The sequence below is a fragment of the Pelophylax lessonae genome (genome assembly GCF_965119305.1).
Source record: "Pelophylax lessonae genome assembly, chromosome: 4".
NCBI classification, from domain to species: Eukaryota; Metazoa; Chordata; class Amphibia; order Anura; family Ranidae; genus Pelophylax; species Pelophylax lessonae.
Window position 1 is genome coordinate 585884944 of NC_138771.1, and position 20114 is coordinate 585905057.

The 20114-nt window shown below is 41.5% G+C and overlaps 1 protein-coding gene across 2 annotated transcripts in view; it reads right to left on the bottom strand.

Annotated features, from left to right (window-relative positions):
- The window catches only part of LOC309553559 (LIM homeobox transcription factor 1-alpha-like), an 86313-nt gene that overhangs the window by 11671 nt on the left and 54528 nt on the right, over nt 1-20114 (bottom strand). For both annotated transcript variants that reach the window (XM_082254826.1, XM_082254827.1), the window contains exons 3-6: nt 19799-20031; nt 15473-15630; nt 11719-11796; nt 4448-4565 (exon numbers count right to left, since the gene is read on the bottom strand). In XM_082254826.1, the coding sequence (XP_082110952.1) occupies nt 4448-4565; nt 11719-11796; nt 15473-15630; nt 19799-20031 (587 nt within the window). The remainder of the gene's footprint in view (nt 1-4447; nt 4566-11718; nt 11797-15472; nt 15631-19798; nt 20032-20114) is intronic.

The window sequence follows — 20114 nt, forward strand, 5'->3', positions numbered from 1 at the left end:
GGTCCAGTTCACTACTGGTGTGTTCACATTGAAGTCAGTCAAGACCTGATGAAAGGCATGCTCTTGGATGCAAAAAAAAAAAGCATTTGCTTCTTTTTGGATTGCACCCCTGACTTTTAATGGAATAAAGTTGTATCTGGACCATCTAGCAGTGTTGTGGCGCTTCAATTTAAATTACACTACAAGCCAAAGAGACTGTGGAGATCCTCTGGAGTGTAGAAGCCGCCTGCCCAGGAATCAGATCATTTACACCAACATCAATTCCCTAAGATTAAGATAACAGTACCAGCAGGATAACCCTATGGGTCCAGTGCTATCTGTCCACTTTCCTCAAATGCTTCGTTTCTAGGAATGCTAGCAGCACTAGATTACAAGGGAATATTCTTTTAAGGCCTCATTCACACAAGCGTACCTATCCGTACCTAAGTAAACAATTGACTACAAGTGCAGTGAAGACACCACAATTGTGCTACATTGAGAATTATAAGTCCCTCTGCGGTGGTGGCAGATGGGATTTGTAGTATTTCATTCATAGATCCCTGTAAATGGATTTGAAAATGGACAATGCAGAGGTGGTTGTTGAACAGAGCCAGGCACAGTTACACAGCAATAAAAAAAACAACAGAAGAGTGCAAGGAGAAGCACCCTGTGATTCATGAGTGAGGATGGGAGACTGTGTTGTCACTGTTTTGGCACAGTTTTTCATGGGGCACCCTAAATATAAGTTTAAGAAATACAGTGCCTTGCGAAAGTATTCGGCCCCCTTGAACTTTGCGACCTTTTGCCACATTTCAGGCTTCAAACATAAAGATATAAATGGGAAAACCCCCAGCTAGTGGGGATAATATAGCGCTTGCTTGCTTTTTGGAAAAAAAAAAAAATATATAGCGCTTGCTAGTAAAATGCAAATATATAAATCTAAAACCATAGGATAAAATAATTGCCCTTAAATGCACAGTAAAATGCAAATGTATAAATCTAAGACCATAGGATAAAATAAATTAATATAAATGCCCTTAAATGCACAGTAAGACCATATAATAATATTAAGAGCATATAAAAAACATTGGTGCAAAGTGAAGTCCAAAAAATGTGCAAAAGTGACTGTATAATAAAAGTCCAAGGAGAAATTGTGCCAAGAAAAAAGTGCGAGTGCTTGAGGCTAAATCCTCCAGTGATCCAGGTGTGCTGGTTTCTGGAAGAGGAAAGAATTGTCTGATGGTGCTAAAGCCAAGTTGGTCCGATCTGCCATCAAATAAGAAAGAGAAGAGACGCAAGGAAAGAAATAACAAGAAAACCAGAATAGCACTGAAAAAAAAATCTATCCTCCTCAATCTGCTCCTGAGGATTAGCATAAGAAGGGGACCTTGGGAATTCGATCCATATTTGGGGAGTACCCGGTCTAGAGGGACCTGAGCCTAGCAGTCACCTTACCCCTGACCTGGATGGTCACAAAGCAATACTGGCCTCATTGTCATATGACATTTGAGACCTATCGCATCTGGTGAGTGTACATCTAACCTCCCCTTTGAAAGTCACCTGTGTGATTGGATCTCCTGGATCACTGGAGGATTTAGCCTCAAGCACTCGCACTTTTTTCTTGGCACAATTTCTCCTTGGACTTTTATTATACAGTCACTTTTGCACATTTTTTGGACTTCACTTTGCACCAATGTTTTTTATATGCTCTTAATATTATTATATGGTCTTACTGTGCATTTAAGGGCATTTATATTAATTTATTTTATCCTATGGTCTTAGATTTATACATTTGCATTTTACTGTACATTTAAGGGCAATTATTTTATCCTATGGTTTTAGATTTATATATTTGCATTTTACTAGCAAGCGCTATATTATCCCCACTAGCTGGGGGTTTTCCCATTTATATCCACTTTTATCTATAGCAGCTGCTTTGTTATTTATACCACTACACCATATATTAGGTACTCCTAGGCGCGAGGCATATTCTTTGAATATATATTTATCATAAAGATATAAAACTGTAATTTTTTGTGAAGACTCAACAACAAGTGGGACACAATCATGAAGTGGAACGAAATTTATTGGATATTTCAAACTTTGTTAACAAATAAAAAAACTGAAAAATTGGGCGTGTAAAATTATTCAGCCCCTTTACTTTCAGTGCAGCAAACTCTCTCCAGAAGTTCAGTGAGGATCTCTGAATGATCCAATGTTGACCTAAATGACTAATGATGATAAATAGAATCCACCTGTGTGTAATCAAGTCTCCATATAAATGCACCTGCACTGTGATAGTCTCAGAGGTCCGTTTAAAGCGCAGAGAGCATCATGAAGAACAAGGAACACACCAGGCAGGTCCGAGATACTGTTGTGGAGAAGTTTAAAGCCGGATTTGGATACAAAAAGATTTCCCAAGCTTTAAACATCCCAAGGAGCACTGTGCGAGCGATAATATTGAAATGGAAGGAGTATCAGACCACTGCAAGTCTACGAAGACCTGGCCGTCCCTCTAAACTTTCAGCTCATACCAGGAGAAGACTGATCAGAGATGCAGCCAAGAGGCCCATGATCACTCTGGATGAACTGCAGAGATCTACAGCTGAGGTGGGAGAATCTGTCCATAGGACAACAATCAGTCATATACTGCACAAATCTGGCCTTTATGGAAGAGTGGCAAGAAGAAAGCCATTTCTTAAAGAAATCCATAAAAAGTGTTGTTTAAAGTTTGCCACAAGCCACCTGGGAGACACACCAAACATGTGGAAGAAGGTGCTCTGCTCAGATGAAACCAAAATCAAACTTTTTGGCAACAATGCAAAATGTTATGTTTGGCGTAAAAGCAACACAGCTCATCACCCTGAACACACCATCTCCACTGTCAAACATGGTGGTGGCAGCATCATGGTTTGGGCCTACTTTTCTTCAGCAGGGACAGGGAAGATGGTTAAAATTGATGGGAAAATGGATGGAGCCAAATACAGGACCATTCTGGAAGAAAACATGATGGAGTCTGCAAAAGACCTGAGACTGGGATGGAGATTTGTCTTCCAACAAGACAATGATCCAAAACATAAAGCAAAATCTACAATGGAATGGTTCACAAATAAACATATCCAGGTGTTAGAATGGCCAAGTCAAAGTCCAGACCTGAATCCAATCGAGAATCTGTGGAAAGAGCTGAAAACTGCTGTTCACAAACGCTCTCCATCCAACCTCACTGAGCTCGAGCTGTTTTGCAAGGAGGAATGGGCAAAAATTTCAGTCTCTTGATGTGCAAAACTGATAGAGACATACCCCAAGCGACTTACAGCTGTAATCGCAGCAAAAGGTGGCGCTACAAAGTATTAACTTAGGGGGCTGAATAATTTTGCACGCCCAATTTTTCAGTTTTTTATTTGTTAAATATGCAATAAATGTCGTTCCACTTCATGATTGTGTCCCACTTGTTGTTGATTCTTCACAAAAAATTACAGTTTTATATCTTTATGTTTGAAGCCTGAAATGTGGCAAAAGGTCGCAAAGTTCAAGGGGGCCGAATACTTTTGCAAGGCACTGTAAATGATGAAAGAAAGTCAGAAATGTGGAATAAGCGTTTAGGAACAAACAGGGACATCAGGTGTGAGGTGCTAAAGGCACTGTTCATTAAATTGGTTGTAAAGTTAGGATGATAAAACTGCCATCCCCTCTGTTCAATCAAGATGTACAGCACTATGTGTCTGTATTTTAAAACATTCTAATTGTAAATACCTTATCTCCCAGCAAGGACTTGTCAGTGACGGGCTGAGATAACCCTCTGATATCAGCCTGCCAGCAGAGGAAGGTCATGTGACCACTGTGAGATAAGGCATTTACAATTAGGCTCCGTTCACATACTGGCAATTCGGATCGCGGGTAGAATCGCCACGATTCTGCCCATGATCCTGAATCATTGCAAATCGGGGGACGCCTGTGCGATTCCTATGATTTGCAATGGTGCCCCAAACGCGGCATGATTTTGCCGCAATTGTTGCCCGATGAATCGCTGTAAAATTGCGCAAACAGAATCACCGGACACCTGTCACCCAAAAAAAGTACAAGAACTTCTTTTTGGCGACAGGCGTCCCACAATTCTGTTTGTGCAATTTTGCCTCGATTGAGTCGCAGTGGGGCATGCACAGCCTGCCATACAACTGAATGGCTGGATGCAGCGCTATCCTTGTAAATACCAATGCATCTTTGCATTGGTGTTTACCTGCATGTGTGCTTGACATATTTCCCAAACGAAACTCTTCCATGTTCAGGGCATACAATGAGCATGCATGTGCAAGTGGAAACTTATACCAAGAAGCATCAGCGTTTAAATGAGCGCACAGCCATTCATTTGTATGGCAGGCTGTACATGATGTGCTGGAAATTTACACAATATAAATCACCTATAAATCTCTGTGTGCATGAACTTTTGTAGTGTTTTGACTTTTCTCACCTTCACTGTCTTCATTGCTTTGTCTGCTGTTCGTACGGTTCCTGCAGGTGGATCCCAGGCGTTGTGTTGACAGCTGCTCGTGATCTTGTTGTTGCTGCCTCCGTGCTATCTTCTTCATCTAAAAAGAAGTGGTTGCACAGAAAGTGCATCAATATGAGCAGTTAAATCCAAGGCACTATAAAAATGATTTTTGGCATGTATAGGCAAGTATAATTGAAGTGTATTTAAAGTTAAAACGTTTTCAAATGTATTTTGGATAGAGTAAAGAATAGTTCAAATACATATGCATGTTTTTGCTATCCCGGTCCAACTGGGGACATTTCCCTTCACTTCCTGTCCTGTAGCCACAACAGGAAGTGAGAGGAAATCTCTCTAAAGTAAATGCCTTTTTAGTCCGTTGCCCCAATATAAAATTTTCCCCTATTTCTGTGCTAGTGCTAGCTCAAAATTTTGGATTTTCCATCATTTCCAATCACAGAGACAGTTGTCACCAAGTAGAATAGAGATTGTGGATCATGCTGGCAGTAACACAGACAGCAATACACCTGACAGGGGTTTAACCCCTCACCTTTCTATCCAAACTAAAGAAAAGGTTTGGTTTTAGACACACTCTAAGTTTAGCTCATTGAGAATTGGAACGGCAAGTTTTGATGTTCCAGTGCACTGGGATTCCTAGTGTAAATTTTGCCCTTTCTTGGACCCAAAAAGATGTGTGTCTGACTGAGGATAATGAATTGCATGGACTTCAAAAACTTATCTTTGGGTCCCAGTAGGGTCTTGACTCACAGAAGGTTTCTCTCTGGTCTAATGCACCATGGTCACTGGTGCTTTGACATGTACAGCATATGCAGGACTAGGGGAACAAGTGCTATTTTGCTCACCCCGTCTGAGGTCAACTATTTTGAGAACATTACAAATCTCCTATGCTCTGAGAGATGACTAGTTACAACAGACTTTAAAAATCTTTCAAGAATAATGGAAAACCAAGGAAAGGTAGAACTGGACTGTTTTTCTCAACCTCAGTGGCGGCTGGTGCTCAAAATTTTTGGGGGGGCGCAAAAAGAAAAATGTAATAGGTATTGCTTCGCGCCAAAAAACGCAGTAAAAAAATTGCGTGACTTTGAAGCTGTGCCCCCTTCAATGCAATGAACACTGTGCTGTGCCCCCTTCAATGCAATGAACACTGTGCTGTGCCCCCTTCAATGCAATGAACACTGTGCTGTGCCCCCACAATGCAGAGTTCAGCGTGCATGCCCCTTTCAATTCAGAGCGCCACAGCATTGTCCCCAATCACTGCAGAGCGCCACAGCATTGTCCCCAATGATTGCAGAGTGCCCACAGCATTGTCCCCCAATGATTGCAGAGTGCCACAGCATTGTACCCCAATGATTGCAGAGTGCCCACAGCATTGTACCCCAATGATTGCAGAGTGCCCACAGCATTGTACCCCAATGATTGCAGAGTGCCACAGAATTGTACCCCAATGATTGCAGAGTGCCCACAGCATTGTACCCCAATGATTGCAGAGTGCCACAGAATTGTACCCCAATGATTGCAGAGTGCCCACAGCATTGTACCCCAATGATTGCAGAGTGCCACAACATTGTACCCCAATGATTGCAGAGTGCCACAGCATTGTACCCCAATGATTGCAGAGTGCCACAACACTGTAACCCAATGATTGCAGAGTGCCACAGAATTGTACCCCAATGATTGCAGAGCGCCACAGCATTGCCCCCCAATGATTGCAGAGCGCCACAGCATTGTCCCCCAATGATTGCAGAGTGCCCACAGCATTGTACCCCAATGATTGCAGAGTGCCACAGAATTGTACCCCAATGATTGCAGAGTGCCCACAGCATTGTACCCCAATAAATGCAGAGTGCCCACAGCATTGTACCCCAATGATTGCAGAGTGCCCACAGCATTGTACCCCAATGATTGCAGAGTGCCCACAGAATTGTACCCCAATGGTTACAGAGTGCCACCAAATTGTACCCCAATGATTGCAGAGTGCCACAGCATTGTACCCCAATGATTGCAGAGTGCCACAGAATTGTACCCCAATGATTGCAGAGTGCCACAGCATTGTACCCCAATGATTGCAGAGTGCCCACAGCATTGTACCCCAATAAATGCAGAGTGCCCACAGCATTGTACCCCAATGATTGCAGAGTGCCCACAGCATTGTACCCCAATAAATGCAGAGTGCCCACAGCATTGTACCCCAATAAATGCAGAGCGCCACAGCATTGTACCCCAATAAATGCAGAGCGCCACAGCATTGTACCCCAATGATTGCAGAGTGCAACAGAATTGTACCCCAATGATTGCAGAGTGCCACAGCATTGTACCCCAATGATTGCAGAGCGCCACAGCATTGTACCCCATAAATGCAGAGTGCCCACAGCATTGTACCCCAATGATTGCAGAGTGCCACAGCAATGTACCCCAATGATTGCAGAGTGCCACCGCATTGTACCCCAATGATTGCAGAGCGCCACAGCATTGTACCCCAATAAATGCAGAGTGCCCACAGCATTGTACCCCAATGATTGCAGAGTGCCACAGCATTGTATCCCAATAAATGCAGAGCGCCACAGCATTGTACCCCAATAAATGCAGAGTGCCCACAGCATTGTCCCCAATTAAATGCAGAGTGCCCACAGCATTGTCCCCCAATAAATGCAGAGCGCCACAGCATTGTACCCCAATAAATGCAGAGTGCCCACAGCATTGTACCCCAATAAATGCAGAGTGCCCACAGCATTGTCCCCCAATAAATGCAGAGTGCCACAGCAATGTACCCCAATAAATGCAGAGTGCCCACAGCATTGTCCCCCAATCAATGCAGAGTGCAGCGTGCGTGCTCCCTTCAATTTAATGCACTTACCTGGCGGCGGCGGCTTCTTCCCTCCTCGATCCATCCGTCCTCTCTGCGGCGGCGGCGGGAAGGAGAGCGGCTTCTCCCTCGTCCTCCGAGCGGCGGTGACGGTGAGTGACTGACTCACGCACCGGCACCGCCCCCATTGTGACGTCAGGGATCGGATGTCCTGGATGATGATTGGTCCAGGCTGGAGACTGGACCAATCACAGCCAGGATATCCGAAAGTTGGGGTGTCCAATCGCAAGGACTTGCGATCGGGTTACGCCCCCAGAAGGCTGCCGATCGGCGCCTCTTCTGGGACGTAACCCCACCCCCCCCCCCCCTAGCCACCACTTCCATTACAAAGGCCGGCGAACCCAATTTTTTTTTTTGTAAAACTTTATTTGTTCGCTTTGTCATTTTTTATTTTTTTTCTTTTTTTTTTTTCTTTTTTTTAGGGGTAGGGGGGCGGCGCCCTGGCGCCCCCTATGCACGGGCCACCACTGCTCAACCTGCTGCCTCCTTAGTCCCCAATTAGAGAAGTAGAATGATGACGTGACAATGGTAGCGATGATGATGATTGATGAAAAACTGGTGATGGTAGCAATAGGATTCCTGCAGTGACAGGCCTGTTGGGTTTTCTGGATGTTCGACTGCATTACGGTCAAAAGGCTGGTGATGATGTGTGGAAGGTAACTAAACATTTCAGAACATTCAGTGCAAGTATATATACAGGTAAAAAATATCAGTACACCCAAAAGTGATATTTTAGTGGATTTACAAATAATAATAATAAGGTTTAAAGGGTCAGTCCACTCAAAAGTGATCTTTTAGTGACAAGTGGTGGGCCATGTCAACCCCTGGTTCTTATACTGTATGTCTTTGATGCTTTTAACCACTTAAGCCCCGGAAGATTTTACCCCCTTCCTGACCAGGGCCTATTTTGCGATTCGGCACTGCGTGATTTTAACGGACAATTGCGCGGTCGTGCGATGCTGTACCCAAATGAAAGTGATGTCCTTTTTTTCCCACAAACAGAGCTTTCTTTTGGTGGTATTTGATCACCTGTGCGATTTTTTGATCATGCGCTATAAACAAAAAAAGAGCGACAATTTTGCAAAAATAACAATATTTTTCACATTTTTTTATATGAAATTCCCCCCAAAAAAATGTAAAAATCAAAATTTTTTTACATTTTAGGCCAATTTGTTTTCTGCTACCTATGTTTGGTAAAAAAAATCGCAAAAAGCGTATTTTGATTGGTTTGCGCAAAAGTTATTGCGTTTACTAACTAAGGGAAAGATTTTTGTCATTTTTTTTTTTTTTTTAACGAGTAATGGCAGCGATCTGCGATTTTTTTTGCGGGACTGTGACATTGCGGCGGACAGATCGCACCCTTGACTGACATTTTTGACACTTTTGGGAGTACCAGTGACATTACTACAGTAATCAGTGCTAAAAATATGCACTGTTACTGTAAAAATGACACTGGCCGGGAAGGGGTTAACTTTATTGGAGAAGGAGGGGTTAAGTGTGTCCCTAGGGGCGTGATTCTAACTGTACAGGGATGTGGCTGTTTGTGTAACAACAGAGAAATACGATCCTGCATAGCAGGACCGTATGATCTCTGTTCTTACACAGGGGAGAATGACAGGCGACTTTGTTTACATTAGCCGCCTGCCTTTCTCCCTCTCCACCCGACGATTGCGAGTGACCGGCGGGCATGGGGTCCGCCAGTCACACGCGCGGGGGGGTCCCGCGAACGAATGGGCGCGTGCTCGCCCCCTAGAGCCTCACAGGCTACTGACTGCCGCCGTATATAGTCGTGCGGCAGTCGGCAAGTGGTTATATAGATGAGATTTTCCTGCCACAATTCCTGACTCTGTTCCTGTCCACCTGGGAGTTTTGGGTTTTGTCCTAGCTCCTCTTGCTTCATTCATCAAACTATAAAAGAAATGCTAAATTCAACTGAAGAATGTGAGCCTCTTATATTGGCCACAGCAGGTGTTCCGATCCAGGACTTTAAGTGGAAAGATCTCACCACTAGAGTCCTGTGAAAGATATAAAAAATTGTCAGGAGCTTTATCTTTCCAGCATCAACCAAAAAACTGAAGTTTTAGTTTTTAGTGGACTATTCCTTTAAAGAGATTCTGTTATAAAAACAGTCATATCCTGACTCATTAGTTCCAGGATAGCAGGCCAATGAGTAGGCAGCCGCTCACTATTAAAAGTCAATGTGAAGTTTTTTGAAACAACTAATGCACCATATAGTCCACCTTATACAAACAAAACTCTAATGTGTTTTATTTCTTCATGCAGCTTATTCTTAAAAGGATGAAGAAGCTCTATGTAGGAAATGCGTTAGGATTGTTTGTGTTAGGTGAACTATATGGTGCTTTGGTTATTTGAATAAATTTCACATTGGTTTTTAACATGAGCAGCTGCCTTCCCACATGGAAGAAAAATATATTTAAAATATATTTTTTAAAAAAAAAATCATTTTTTATTTTTCCCAAATATATTGGAAATATATTTAAAATGCTACAATTTTGGCCATATTCAATATATTTCAAAATATTTTTTCCCTAAATATATTGGAAATACATTTTTCTTCCATATGGGTTTCCTCTTTTCTAAGGACTGGAGTGATGAATGTGGAGCAGTTCATAGCCAGGTTAAGCCTGCTCCTAATGCTAGTGGACTGTAGAGAAAGGGTAAGCCTGTAGTGGAACAGTACTTACTGTACAAGCCAATAAATAGGTTTAAAGTGGTTGTAAACCTCAGTCTTGGAATCTGAGCAAAGCACATATATCTGTAGTGTTTTTTTTTATCTCTCGCTAAAGCACTACGTGTCATTTCTCTCTGATGCTTCATTTCTCTGTCATCAGCATGAGCCATTTCTGAGAAGTTTTCCCGACACATGAGATAAAGTTTGTGGTGTGGGGGGGGGGGGGGGGGGGGAGCTCATTAGACAGGTTGTCTACTCAGAACAAAGTTCTTCTGCTATGTGGAGGGGGGGAGTGTGCCTTTCCTCCAATCAGCTCTCACACACTGTAACTGCAGCCTATCCGCCCCCTCCTCTGTACTCCTGACAGATGAAGAATGATTTGAACACTTTTTTGCCCTTTTGAAGGTGTGTAGGAAAGGGAAGATTGCAAATAAACAAGCAAAACCTATGTAGAAGGGTTTGTTTAACCTCTGTGTATAATTTGAGGCTGTTCACTTCATTGGGTATATGTGAGGGTTTACAACAACTTTAACTTTACTGCCTCATTAACTATTAACTAGTATGTGCTACATAATATACATGTGCACTACCGAAAAATTTGTTTTGTTTTCGTTTCATTCGTTTTTTGTTTTTTTTGGTTTATCGGATCATTCGTTATGATTACTATTCGTTACTTTGGATCATTCGTACCTTTGGATGCATTCATATTCATTCTGTTCCATTTGTTTAGATGCAGCATTTGTTACTTCTAATAATTTGTAACTTTGGAGGCACTCATATTCATTACGTTCCATTTATTTAGATGCGGCATTCATTACTTCAGATGCATTCGTATTCATTCCATTCTATTAGTTTAGATGCGGCATTTGTTACTTCGGATCATTCGTAACTTCGGATCCATTCATATTCATTCTTTTACATTTGTTTAGATGCAGCATTTGTTACTTCGGAAAATTCGTAGCATCAGATGCATTCGTATTCTTTCCGTTTCATTTGTTTAGATGTGGCATTTGTTACTTTTCGGATAATTCGTAACTTTGGATGCATTTGTAACAATTTAGCTCTCACTCTCTGTGTCACAAGAGACTCATAAATCCAATCACACAATGCCACCATCCAGAGTCCCAGTCTGGACTCTGGATGGAATGCAGTCTGACACAGAAAAACATACAAGGGAATAAGGGACAAGCTCATTGGCCGTAGATAACACACTAACACTGGCCGTCCTAAAATCAAATGAATCTGAATATATCCAAAAGAAATACGAATATGAATGCATTAATTAATTATTTTTTATATTCAGCAATAGCAAATAGTCAGAAAGAACAAAAATTAGAAAAATGAAATTATCCGAATGTAATTGATTCATTAAACTCCTAGGTTGAATCGTTTTTAGTTTTTCATGTTTTAGTTCTTTTGGATTTTTGTTCTTTCTGATAATTCGTTTTTGTATGCATTCGTCAAAAGAGTCTTTTGTTCATTTGGATGCTCCTGAATGAACGAATATGCCAAATTTTGTCCAAAAACAAATTTGTAACAAAACGAATTGCACATGTCTAATACATAGGTACCGGAATGTTTGGTTCCATCTAGTCTAGATTCAATTTTTTGATTTGATACATTTCCTTATATAGAAGGAAAAGTGGAATTTTAGGGTTACGCTTTGGTCCATTGTACCTTGGCTCTCTGGTTCTGGAACCAAACCTGAACAACGCGAACAGTCAGCCCTGTCTCTGCTGCCAGTGTCTCCCTCACCTGCACAGAAAAAAAGAAGTATTTTGGTATCAATGATAGATACATTTATGTATATCGATACAAATCAAACACAGCATTTTGTACAATATATAAGAGCATGTGGTCAACATGTTTGCTAAACACTAAAAACAAACATCAGGAGAGCCAGTATTTTTGATAACATAAATGGCTAAAAAACAAAAATGTTGATTTACATTGATTAGGTGAAGGTAAAGACCTTATACGAAAGGCTTCATAAAAGGCAAAATCTTTCCAGTTTTTCTGTTCTTTGTTATTTATGCCAGCAGCTGTTAGTGAAATTGTGGTTTTAGAACTAAGAACACACACAGGTGCATGCTCCTAGTTTAAAATGGAAGGTAGAGTGACATTCTTTCTGCACAGGAGTGTTAGGCCGAGTTCACATATATGCGACTTGGATGCCCCCCAGATTGGTTTGAAGAAGGAGAGACTGGACATGTTCCAAAACATGTCCCGCCCATTCTGACATCACTTCCGGTTGTCAGTTGGAACTTCCACCCGCAACTCTCTTAACTCTCAGGAGGCAACCCGCTGGACGTTATGGATTCATTAAAATACCTGTTTTTCACTTCCATCTTGTAAGTGTTTTTAACCCTTTCTTGTCATGAAAGTGTTTTATTACTGCACTTAGAAGCGCCTTCTTCTCTGCTTTGTATCCCCTGAATGGTGCATATTCAGGAGATATTCCTTGTATCTACAGGTAAGCTTTATTAGAAGGTTACCTGTAGATAAAAGTGAACAAGCAGTGTTTATAACCGCTTTTAAACCCCCCAGGGGTTCCTGTGCACATAGTATTTGTTCACATGTAAATTTGTGCAGGTTTTTCTGAGCTAGGTTATCAGATTCTAGCCCCACACACTTGCCTAGGTATCCAACGAAACTGATCAACAGAGCCAGAGTTCTGAGTGGCAGCTCAAGAGGAAAAGTGGCAATGACATGCAGTCCACACTGAGCCCACACATCCATCTGCCCCTTCTCCTTCTAAGCCGCCAGACAGAACTTTGTTGTACAGTGTTGTCTATTCATCTCTCATCTTTAATACATACAGAGTATGAAGCTGTAGCCTGCTATTTAGGGTAAATGGGAAAATGGAAACTATTAGCTTGTGTTGTGAATGATTGCAGCTCGAGAAAATGGGCGGAGTCTCCGACGTCATACGTCACTTCCGGTTGTCGGCCGTGGAACGCGGAAGCATCCCGGCGCACACTGTACTTTGATCTCGATCATCTTACGAGTGAGTTATCTACGCCTTGCTTTATGCTATGTATGATTTGACTATTCACCATGGGGTTTCTTCTTCTATGAGCATCTAGGCCTCCCGCCAGCGGCTATTGATTGCATCATTTTTCGAAGGGGAACCCCTCATCATCATACAGGTTGTATTTGCAAAAACGCCACCCAGTGGCCACTACGGATTTTACACAACAAAGTTTTTTTCAGTTTACTATCACACTTTGTGTGGCACGTTTATTTACCTATCACCAAGTTCTTTTCACACAATGTATGGTAGTGGGTTTATTACACTCACGGTATCTGTTTATAGCACTGTTTAAGATTTAATTTGGAATAAGCACTCAGATTTGCATTTCTGACTATCATTTTATAATACTTTTTGGCACATTTCACCATTTGTGGGTTTTTACACCCTTTTTATCCCCACTCACGTTATTTGGGGTATTTATAAAGGTAGTGCCAACACCAATCGTCACATTCTTATTTATCAGCTCGAGAAAAGCACTTTCATTAAAGAAAAAACACAAGCTGATCACAGCCAATCCTGCTACTGCACTGTTTTGGACAAGTGTAGTACCTGGCTTGTGCTGTTGTCAGCTTGTGTTTTTGTCAATGAAAGTGGTCTTCTTGAGCTGCAATCATTCACAATACAAGCCGACACATTCCACTCTCTCCCCTGAATAGCAGGACTCTGACTGGCTTTGGGAGGGGGTGGAGCTACAGCCCATAATGATATTAAATAAATATACATATTTTTTTAACATCCATTGCTTGGTTTTTAACAGGGACAGGTGCTATGTGCTCAGGGACTCCTGGGAGACATTTTTTTTATTCCTGGTAATAGATCTTCTTTAAGCTTGTGTAAGCTCTGATGTAAAATTGACCATAAACTTACACAGGGACTTTGGAGGAGCCCTTGCAGGTGAAACAGGGGAGTGAGTTTAGGTGACAACAGTGTGGTGTATGCTAGAAGTAGAGCAGGCAAACCATACTCTGACTCATGCTGTAAATTTGTGAATCTACAATTGGATCAGAGGTATTAGAGTTTAGGGCTGGATGACTCATCTCAGCAGCTCTCTGGTGCCTCCCCCTGTTTCCAGATTGTTAGAGAACATTCTGGAAGACAGTGGGTGGAGACTAAGAGGGGCTGCTCAGCATATTTATCGGTCTCTGGCCAATCACCGGGAGTGGGCCTGGCAGGGAGCCTTTTAATATTTATGAGTCATGCCAGCAGGGGCAGTCAGGTGGAAGATGGAGAAGCAGTGTTGAGGAGGCTGTCAATGGCCCTGAGGGGTACCCCCTAGTCTAGGGGGGGGTGTCTTGCCTTGGTCCAGGGCTCTGGTGCTGGAAGTATCTTGCAAAAAACATGGAGGAGGCTTTCCTGGAGGCATGGGAGCAAAGAGAGGGCAGAGTGAGTAATTCAACACTGATGGGGACTAACAAAGGGGGGAGACTGCCACATGTATCCAGTCTCCCTTGAAGACAGCGGTGGGCTTAAGTATTCTACCTTTTCCCTGGGAGATCTCCGAAGAGTCAGCCGGGTGGGCTGGTGAAGAGTCAGCCGGGTGGACTGGTGTAGAGGCAGTCTGTATATAGGAAGTTGTCCCTGAAGTTCCTGTTAAAGTCAAGTGGGCACCCCAAAAACTCCCTATCCTCATCCAAGTTGATAAACCCCCTAATGAAATAACGAAAAAAAAAAGTACAGACTGTTTTCTGACTGTTGTATGCCTGTGAAGAATTATTATGCCTGGCTGTGCCGGGTGGGGGATCCCTGTTTATTTGCAGTTTCTACGTGGGGTGTGCTACAAAAGAAACCTATCACTTTACCTTGAATGAAAAAGTACAGTTGTGCATTAATTCTTTAAATCCTCTGAAATAAGTTATATAGTAAAACAAACATTTGATGACTTACTAAGATTTTTTTTACCTTGTACTATACTCCAAAATAATTAATTGCATCATTCAATGAAAGGCATACATTTATTGCAAACTGTTTATTGATTGTGGAGGTAAAAGGGACAGATGGATTAGTTCCCAGCTCTTGGATGGGGGTGCCTTTTCACCTTGGATGCTAAAGGACTTTGCCCTATTGCTAATCAGCTCCTGTGTTTTCTGGAAATCATCATGTGCATTTTGCACTTATTTAGCAGATAAAACAAAACTATTTCAATAATATCTTTATTTGTACAATAATATGTACATTTGTTCTGTGCGAATGGGGGGCAAAAATCAAATGTAATTATACTATTAGGCTATTTTCTCCCCAATTCCCTCCTCCAAGAGAGAATTTGTTAATCCATAAGAAGGATCATTTTGAACTGCTTTAGTTTCAAGCAGCAGCAGAGGCAAGTAACACCTAGCCTGGGTAATACAAATGTATTTTTCACAACTCTATTATAACAGATATTTGCTAGATTGCATCTACCTTTCTGCATGGCTTGGAAGACACTTCAAATGATGCTTTGAATGCCCTTCTCTGTTGTGTGGTCAGTATTGTCCTTGGTCTTTTTGAGCGTTTAACATCTTTTGCATCATCGCTTCCTTTACCATTGGTGTGACATCCATCTTCATCCTCACTTTTAACTGAAAACAAAAAATAATAAAAATCACAGGTGAAATGGAACATTTGTTGCATAGTCATGTCTTTCTTTCCCTGTTTTTTTTTTTTTTTTATCCTCCTATATAATATGTTCCTACCTTCACCTTTTAACATGACAACACAGCTCTAAATTTCTAGGCACATGGTGTCAGCCCTGCCTACTTCATTTCTGATAGATTACAAAGAACACAGACCTCTCTTCATCTCCACTCCTTCCTATCTCCATAACAACTCCTTGTTCACAGACAAAGAAAACAGAAGTTATCAGCACAAAGGCTAGACTGAGGGGTAGGCAGAAAGGGCAGCCACCTTGGGCATTTCAGCAGGACAGGAGTGTAAAATGGGCAGGGCCTGAACTCTATACTAGACATGTGCAGAACGAAAACATTTGTTTTGTTTCATTTTGATTCATAATTTACATAAATACGGTTAGTTAAATTAGTTTAATTCGTTTTTGGAATTTGTTTATTTGAATTTTCCTGATTTCGGTCAAATTAAACTCAATCAATTCTTAGAAATCAAATTGATTCTATTCGAAATTCAAATATTGGAAGATGGATAAATTCTTTCTATTCTATTGTTTTTTTAATACCATTCCAGTCTTTTATTTGCTATTCTATTATTTTCTATTCTATTCAAATTTGAATTTATTCCATTCGAAATTCAAATTTCGGAAGAAGGAGATATTCTTTCTAGTTTATTCTATTCTATTATTATTTTTTTCCTATTCTATTCTATTCAAATTCAATTTTTAAATTTGAATTTCAGAAGATGGTTATATTCTATTTTATTCTATTCTTGTTTTATTATATTCCTTTATTTTCTATTTTATTTTATTATTTTATTTTATTTTTATTGTACTCATTGGAAAGCGTAGGGTACGACTTGTCATGCGACTTTGCAGTCCCAAGACGCAGGAGAAGTCGCACAAGTAAGAAAGGGGCCTTAATAGGTTGATATAACTCTCTTGGGTCTGTTATACCTTTAACCACTTACCGCATACTAACGTAGGGCTACGTTAGTAAACTTTGCGGTGTTATACCGGGATGATGCCTCTAGCTAGAGGCACCATCCCGGTACTGTGGTTTGGAGCCGACGGTTGGCTTTCCGTCGGTACCGACCGATGCGGCTCGGGAGCCGCTCGATTGGTACCCGGGGGGCGGGAGGGGACATCCCCCCCTCCCGCCGCCTTCCGTGGCTTTGCTCGGGGCTCCCGTTACAACCGGGAGCCCCGAGCACCCAGCCGGCACGTCCGCCGTCTGGATGAAGTCCCGATGAATGCCGGAAACGGCATCGATCGGGTCTCCGATGACGTAACCCGGAGGCGGCGTCCATGACGTCACGTCCGGGTTACTGTGCTGCAAAATAAAATAAAATAAATGGGAAAAAAAAAAAATGTAGCCGCCCCCGTCACCGTTAGCTCGCGCACAAAAAAAACGTATACGGAAGTCGAGCCGCAAATGAAATCGCTGTTCAAACCACACATGTGAGGTATCGCCGCGATCGCCAGAGCGTGAGCAATAATTTAAAAAAAGAGCTACACTCTAACTCAAAACTGGTAACCGTTAAATAAATTTAAAGCGTCGCAGATTGAGATCTCTATTGACCATAGTTTGTCGCCATCCCACGGGGGGCGCAATTTTAAACCGTAACATGTTGGATATCTATTTACTCGGCGTGACATGTTCTTTCACAATATACAAAAAAATGGGCTAACTTTACTGTTTAGTATTTTTTAAAATTAGTGAAATGTGATTTTTTCAAAAATTTTCCAAAAAAATGGCGCTTTTAAGACCGCTGCGCAAATACCGCGTGATAAAAAATATTACAATGACCGACATTTTATTCTCCAGAGTCTTTGCTAAAAAAATATATATAATGTTTGGGGGTTCTAAGTAGTTTTCTAGGAAAAAATACTGGTTTTAACGCGTGAACAAAAAGTGTCCGAAATAGGACTGGGGCTTAAGTGGTTAAAGTGGTAATAAATGTTACTTTTTTTATTTTTACCTACAGGTAAGCTTATAATAAAGCTTACCTGTAGGTTAAGTGAATATCTCCTAAACATGCATCGTTTGGGAAATATTATATTGAAAAGCATTAACATAACCATTAACAGATTTATTTAACCAATCATTAGTAACAGGAGTCGTCCCGGAAGATTGGAAATTGGCAAATGTCGTGCCCATTCACAAGAAAGGTAGTAGGGAGGAATCAAGCAACTATAGACCAGTGAGTCTGACATCAATAGTAGGCAAATTAATGGAAACCCTATTAAAGGATAGGATTGTGGAACATCTTAAATCCCATGGATTGCAAGATGAAAAACAACATGGGTTTACTTCAGGGAGATCATGTCAAACAAATCTTATAAATTTTTTTGACTGGGTGACTAAAATAATAGACGGTGGAGGTGCAGTAGACATTGCATATCTAGACTTTAGTAAGGCTTTTGACACTGTCCCACATAGAAGACTTATCAATAAACTGCAGTCAATGAGCATGGACTCCCATATTGTTGAGTGGATTAGGCAGTGGCTGAGTGACAGACAACAGAGGGTTGTAGTCAATGGAGAACATTCAGAATAAGGTCATGTTACCAGTGGGGTACCTCAGGGATCTGTACTGGGGCCAATTTTGTTTAATATCTTCATAAGTGATATTGCAAAAGGCCTCAATGGTAAGGTTTGTCTTTTTGCTGATGACACAAAGATATGTAACAGGGTTGATGTTCCTGGAGGGAAACGCCAAATGGAAAAGGATTTAGGAAAACTAGAAGAATGGTCAGAACTCTGGCAACTGAAATTTAATGTGGATAAGTGCAAGATAATGCACCTGGGGCGTAAAAACCCAAGGGCAGAATATAGAATATTTGACACAGTCCTGACCTCAGTATCTGAGGAAAGGGATTTAGGAGTAATTATTTCAGAAGACTTAAAAGGTGGGAAGACAATGTAATAGAGCAGCACAAAATGCCAGCAGAATGCTTGGATGTATAGGGAGACGTATAAGCAGTAGAAAGAGAGAAGTGCTTATGCCGCTGTACAGAACACTGGTGAGACCTCACTTGGAGTATTGTGCGCGGTACTGGAGGCCATATCTCCAGAAGGATATAGATACTCTAGAGAGAGTTCAGAGAAGAGCTACTAAACTAGTACATGGATTGCAGGAAAAAAACTTACCAGGAAAGGTTAAAGCAGTGGTCCTCAACTCCGGTCCTCGGGGCCCACTAACAGGCCAGATTTTAAGTATTACCTTGGGGGAGATGTAGACTAGAATACTGCAATCACTGAGCAGCAAATGAGATCACCTGTGATGCAATTTAGTTATCTTGCAAACCTGGCCTGTTAGTGGTTAAAGGACCTTAACATGTATAGCTTGGAAGAAAGAAGAGACAGAGGGGATATGATAGAAACTTTTAAATACATAAAGGGAATCAACTCGGTAAAGGAGGAGAGCATATTTAAAAGAAGAAAAACTACCACAAGAGGACACAGTTTTAAATTAGAGGGGCAAAGGTTTAAAAGTAATATGAGGAAGTATTACTTTACTGAGAGAGTAGTGGATGCATGGAATAACCTTCTTGCAGAAGTGGTAGCTGCAAATACAGTGAAGGAGTTTAAGCATGCATGGGATAGGCATAAGGCTATCCTTCATATAAGATAGGGCCAGGGACTATTCATAGGATTCAGATATATTGGGCAGACTAGATGGGCCAAATGGTTCTTATCTGCCGACACTTTCTATGTTTCTATGTTTCTAAGCAGCCGATTATGTCACCGGCGCATACACTCTGAAGGAACAGCATACCCGTGCGGCTCCTTCAGAGGCCCATGTGGCAGCCATGACTCCTGCATGCATGAGTGGCATTGACGTCATTGCAGCTTGGCCAGCCAAGCAGTTGCAACTTGGGAACCGGAAGGAAGACCGGTTGAGGTTTGGAATAAACAATAACTCACCCTAGCTCCAGATGAAAGCCTCTGTAGTGATGACAGCGCGCCGCTGAAGGACTTTGTTTCAAGGTAAGTCTTTCATACTGTGCTAGTATGCTATGCAAACTAGCACATTATGATGTCTAGTTTTTAGATTTTTTTAGTTTAAAAAAAAAAATGTTAATAAGTTTACTACTTTAATATATGGATCTGCAAACATTACCTGATCCAGCGGGCGTTAAGCTAAATGCACTGAGCATCTCTCTTTCCCTCTCATAGTCGCTGCGACATAACAGCTGTCCTTCTTTTAAAACAAACTCATCTCCTCGCTCCAGTTTCTTCTCACACTCACAGCAGTAGAAGCAAGCCACGTGATAGACATTGTCAAGGACCCGCATAATGAGCTCCGATGGCATTACTGCTTTCAAGCAGCTGTTACATTTAGTGGTGAACAGCCTGAAAAGAAAAGAAGCTTATTAGTCTTTAATGGCTTCTTAAACCTGAATTATACTTGAAATTGAGTCACTATCAAAAACTGG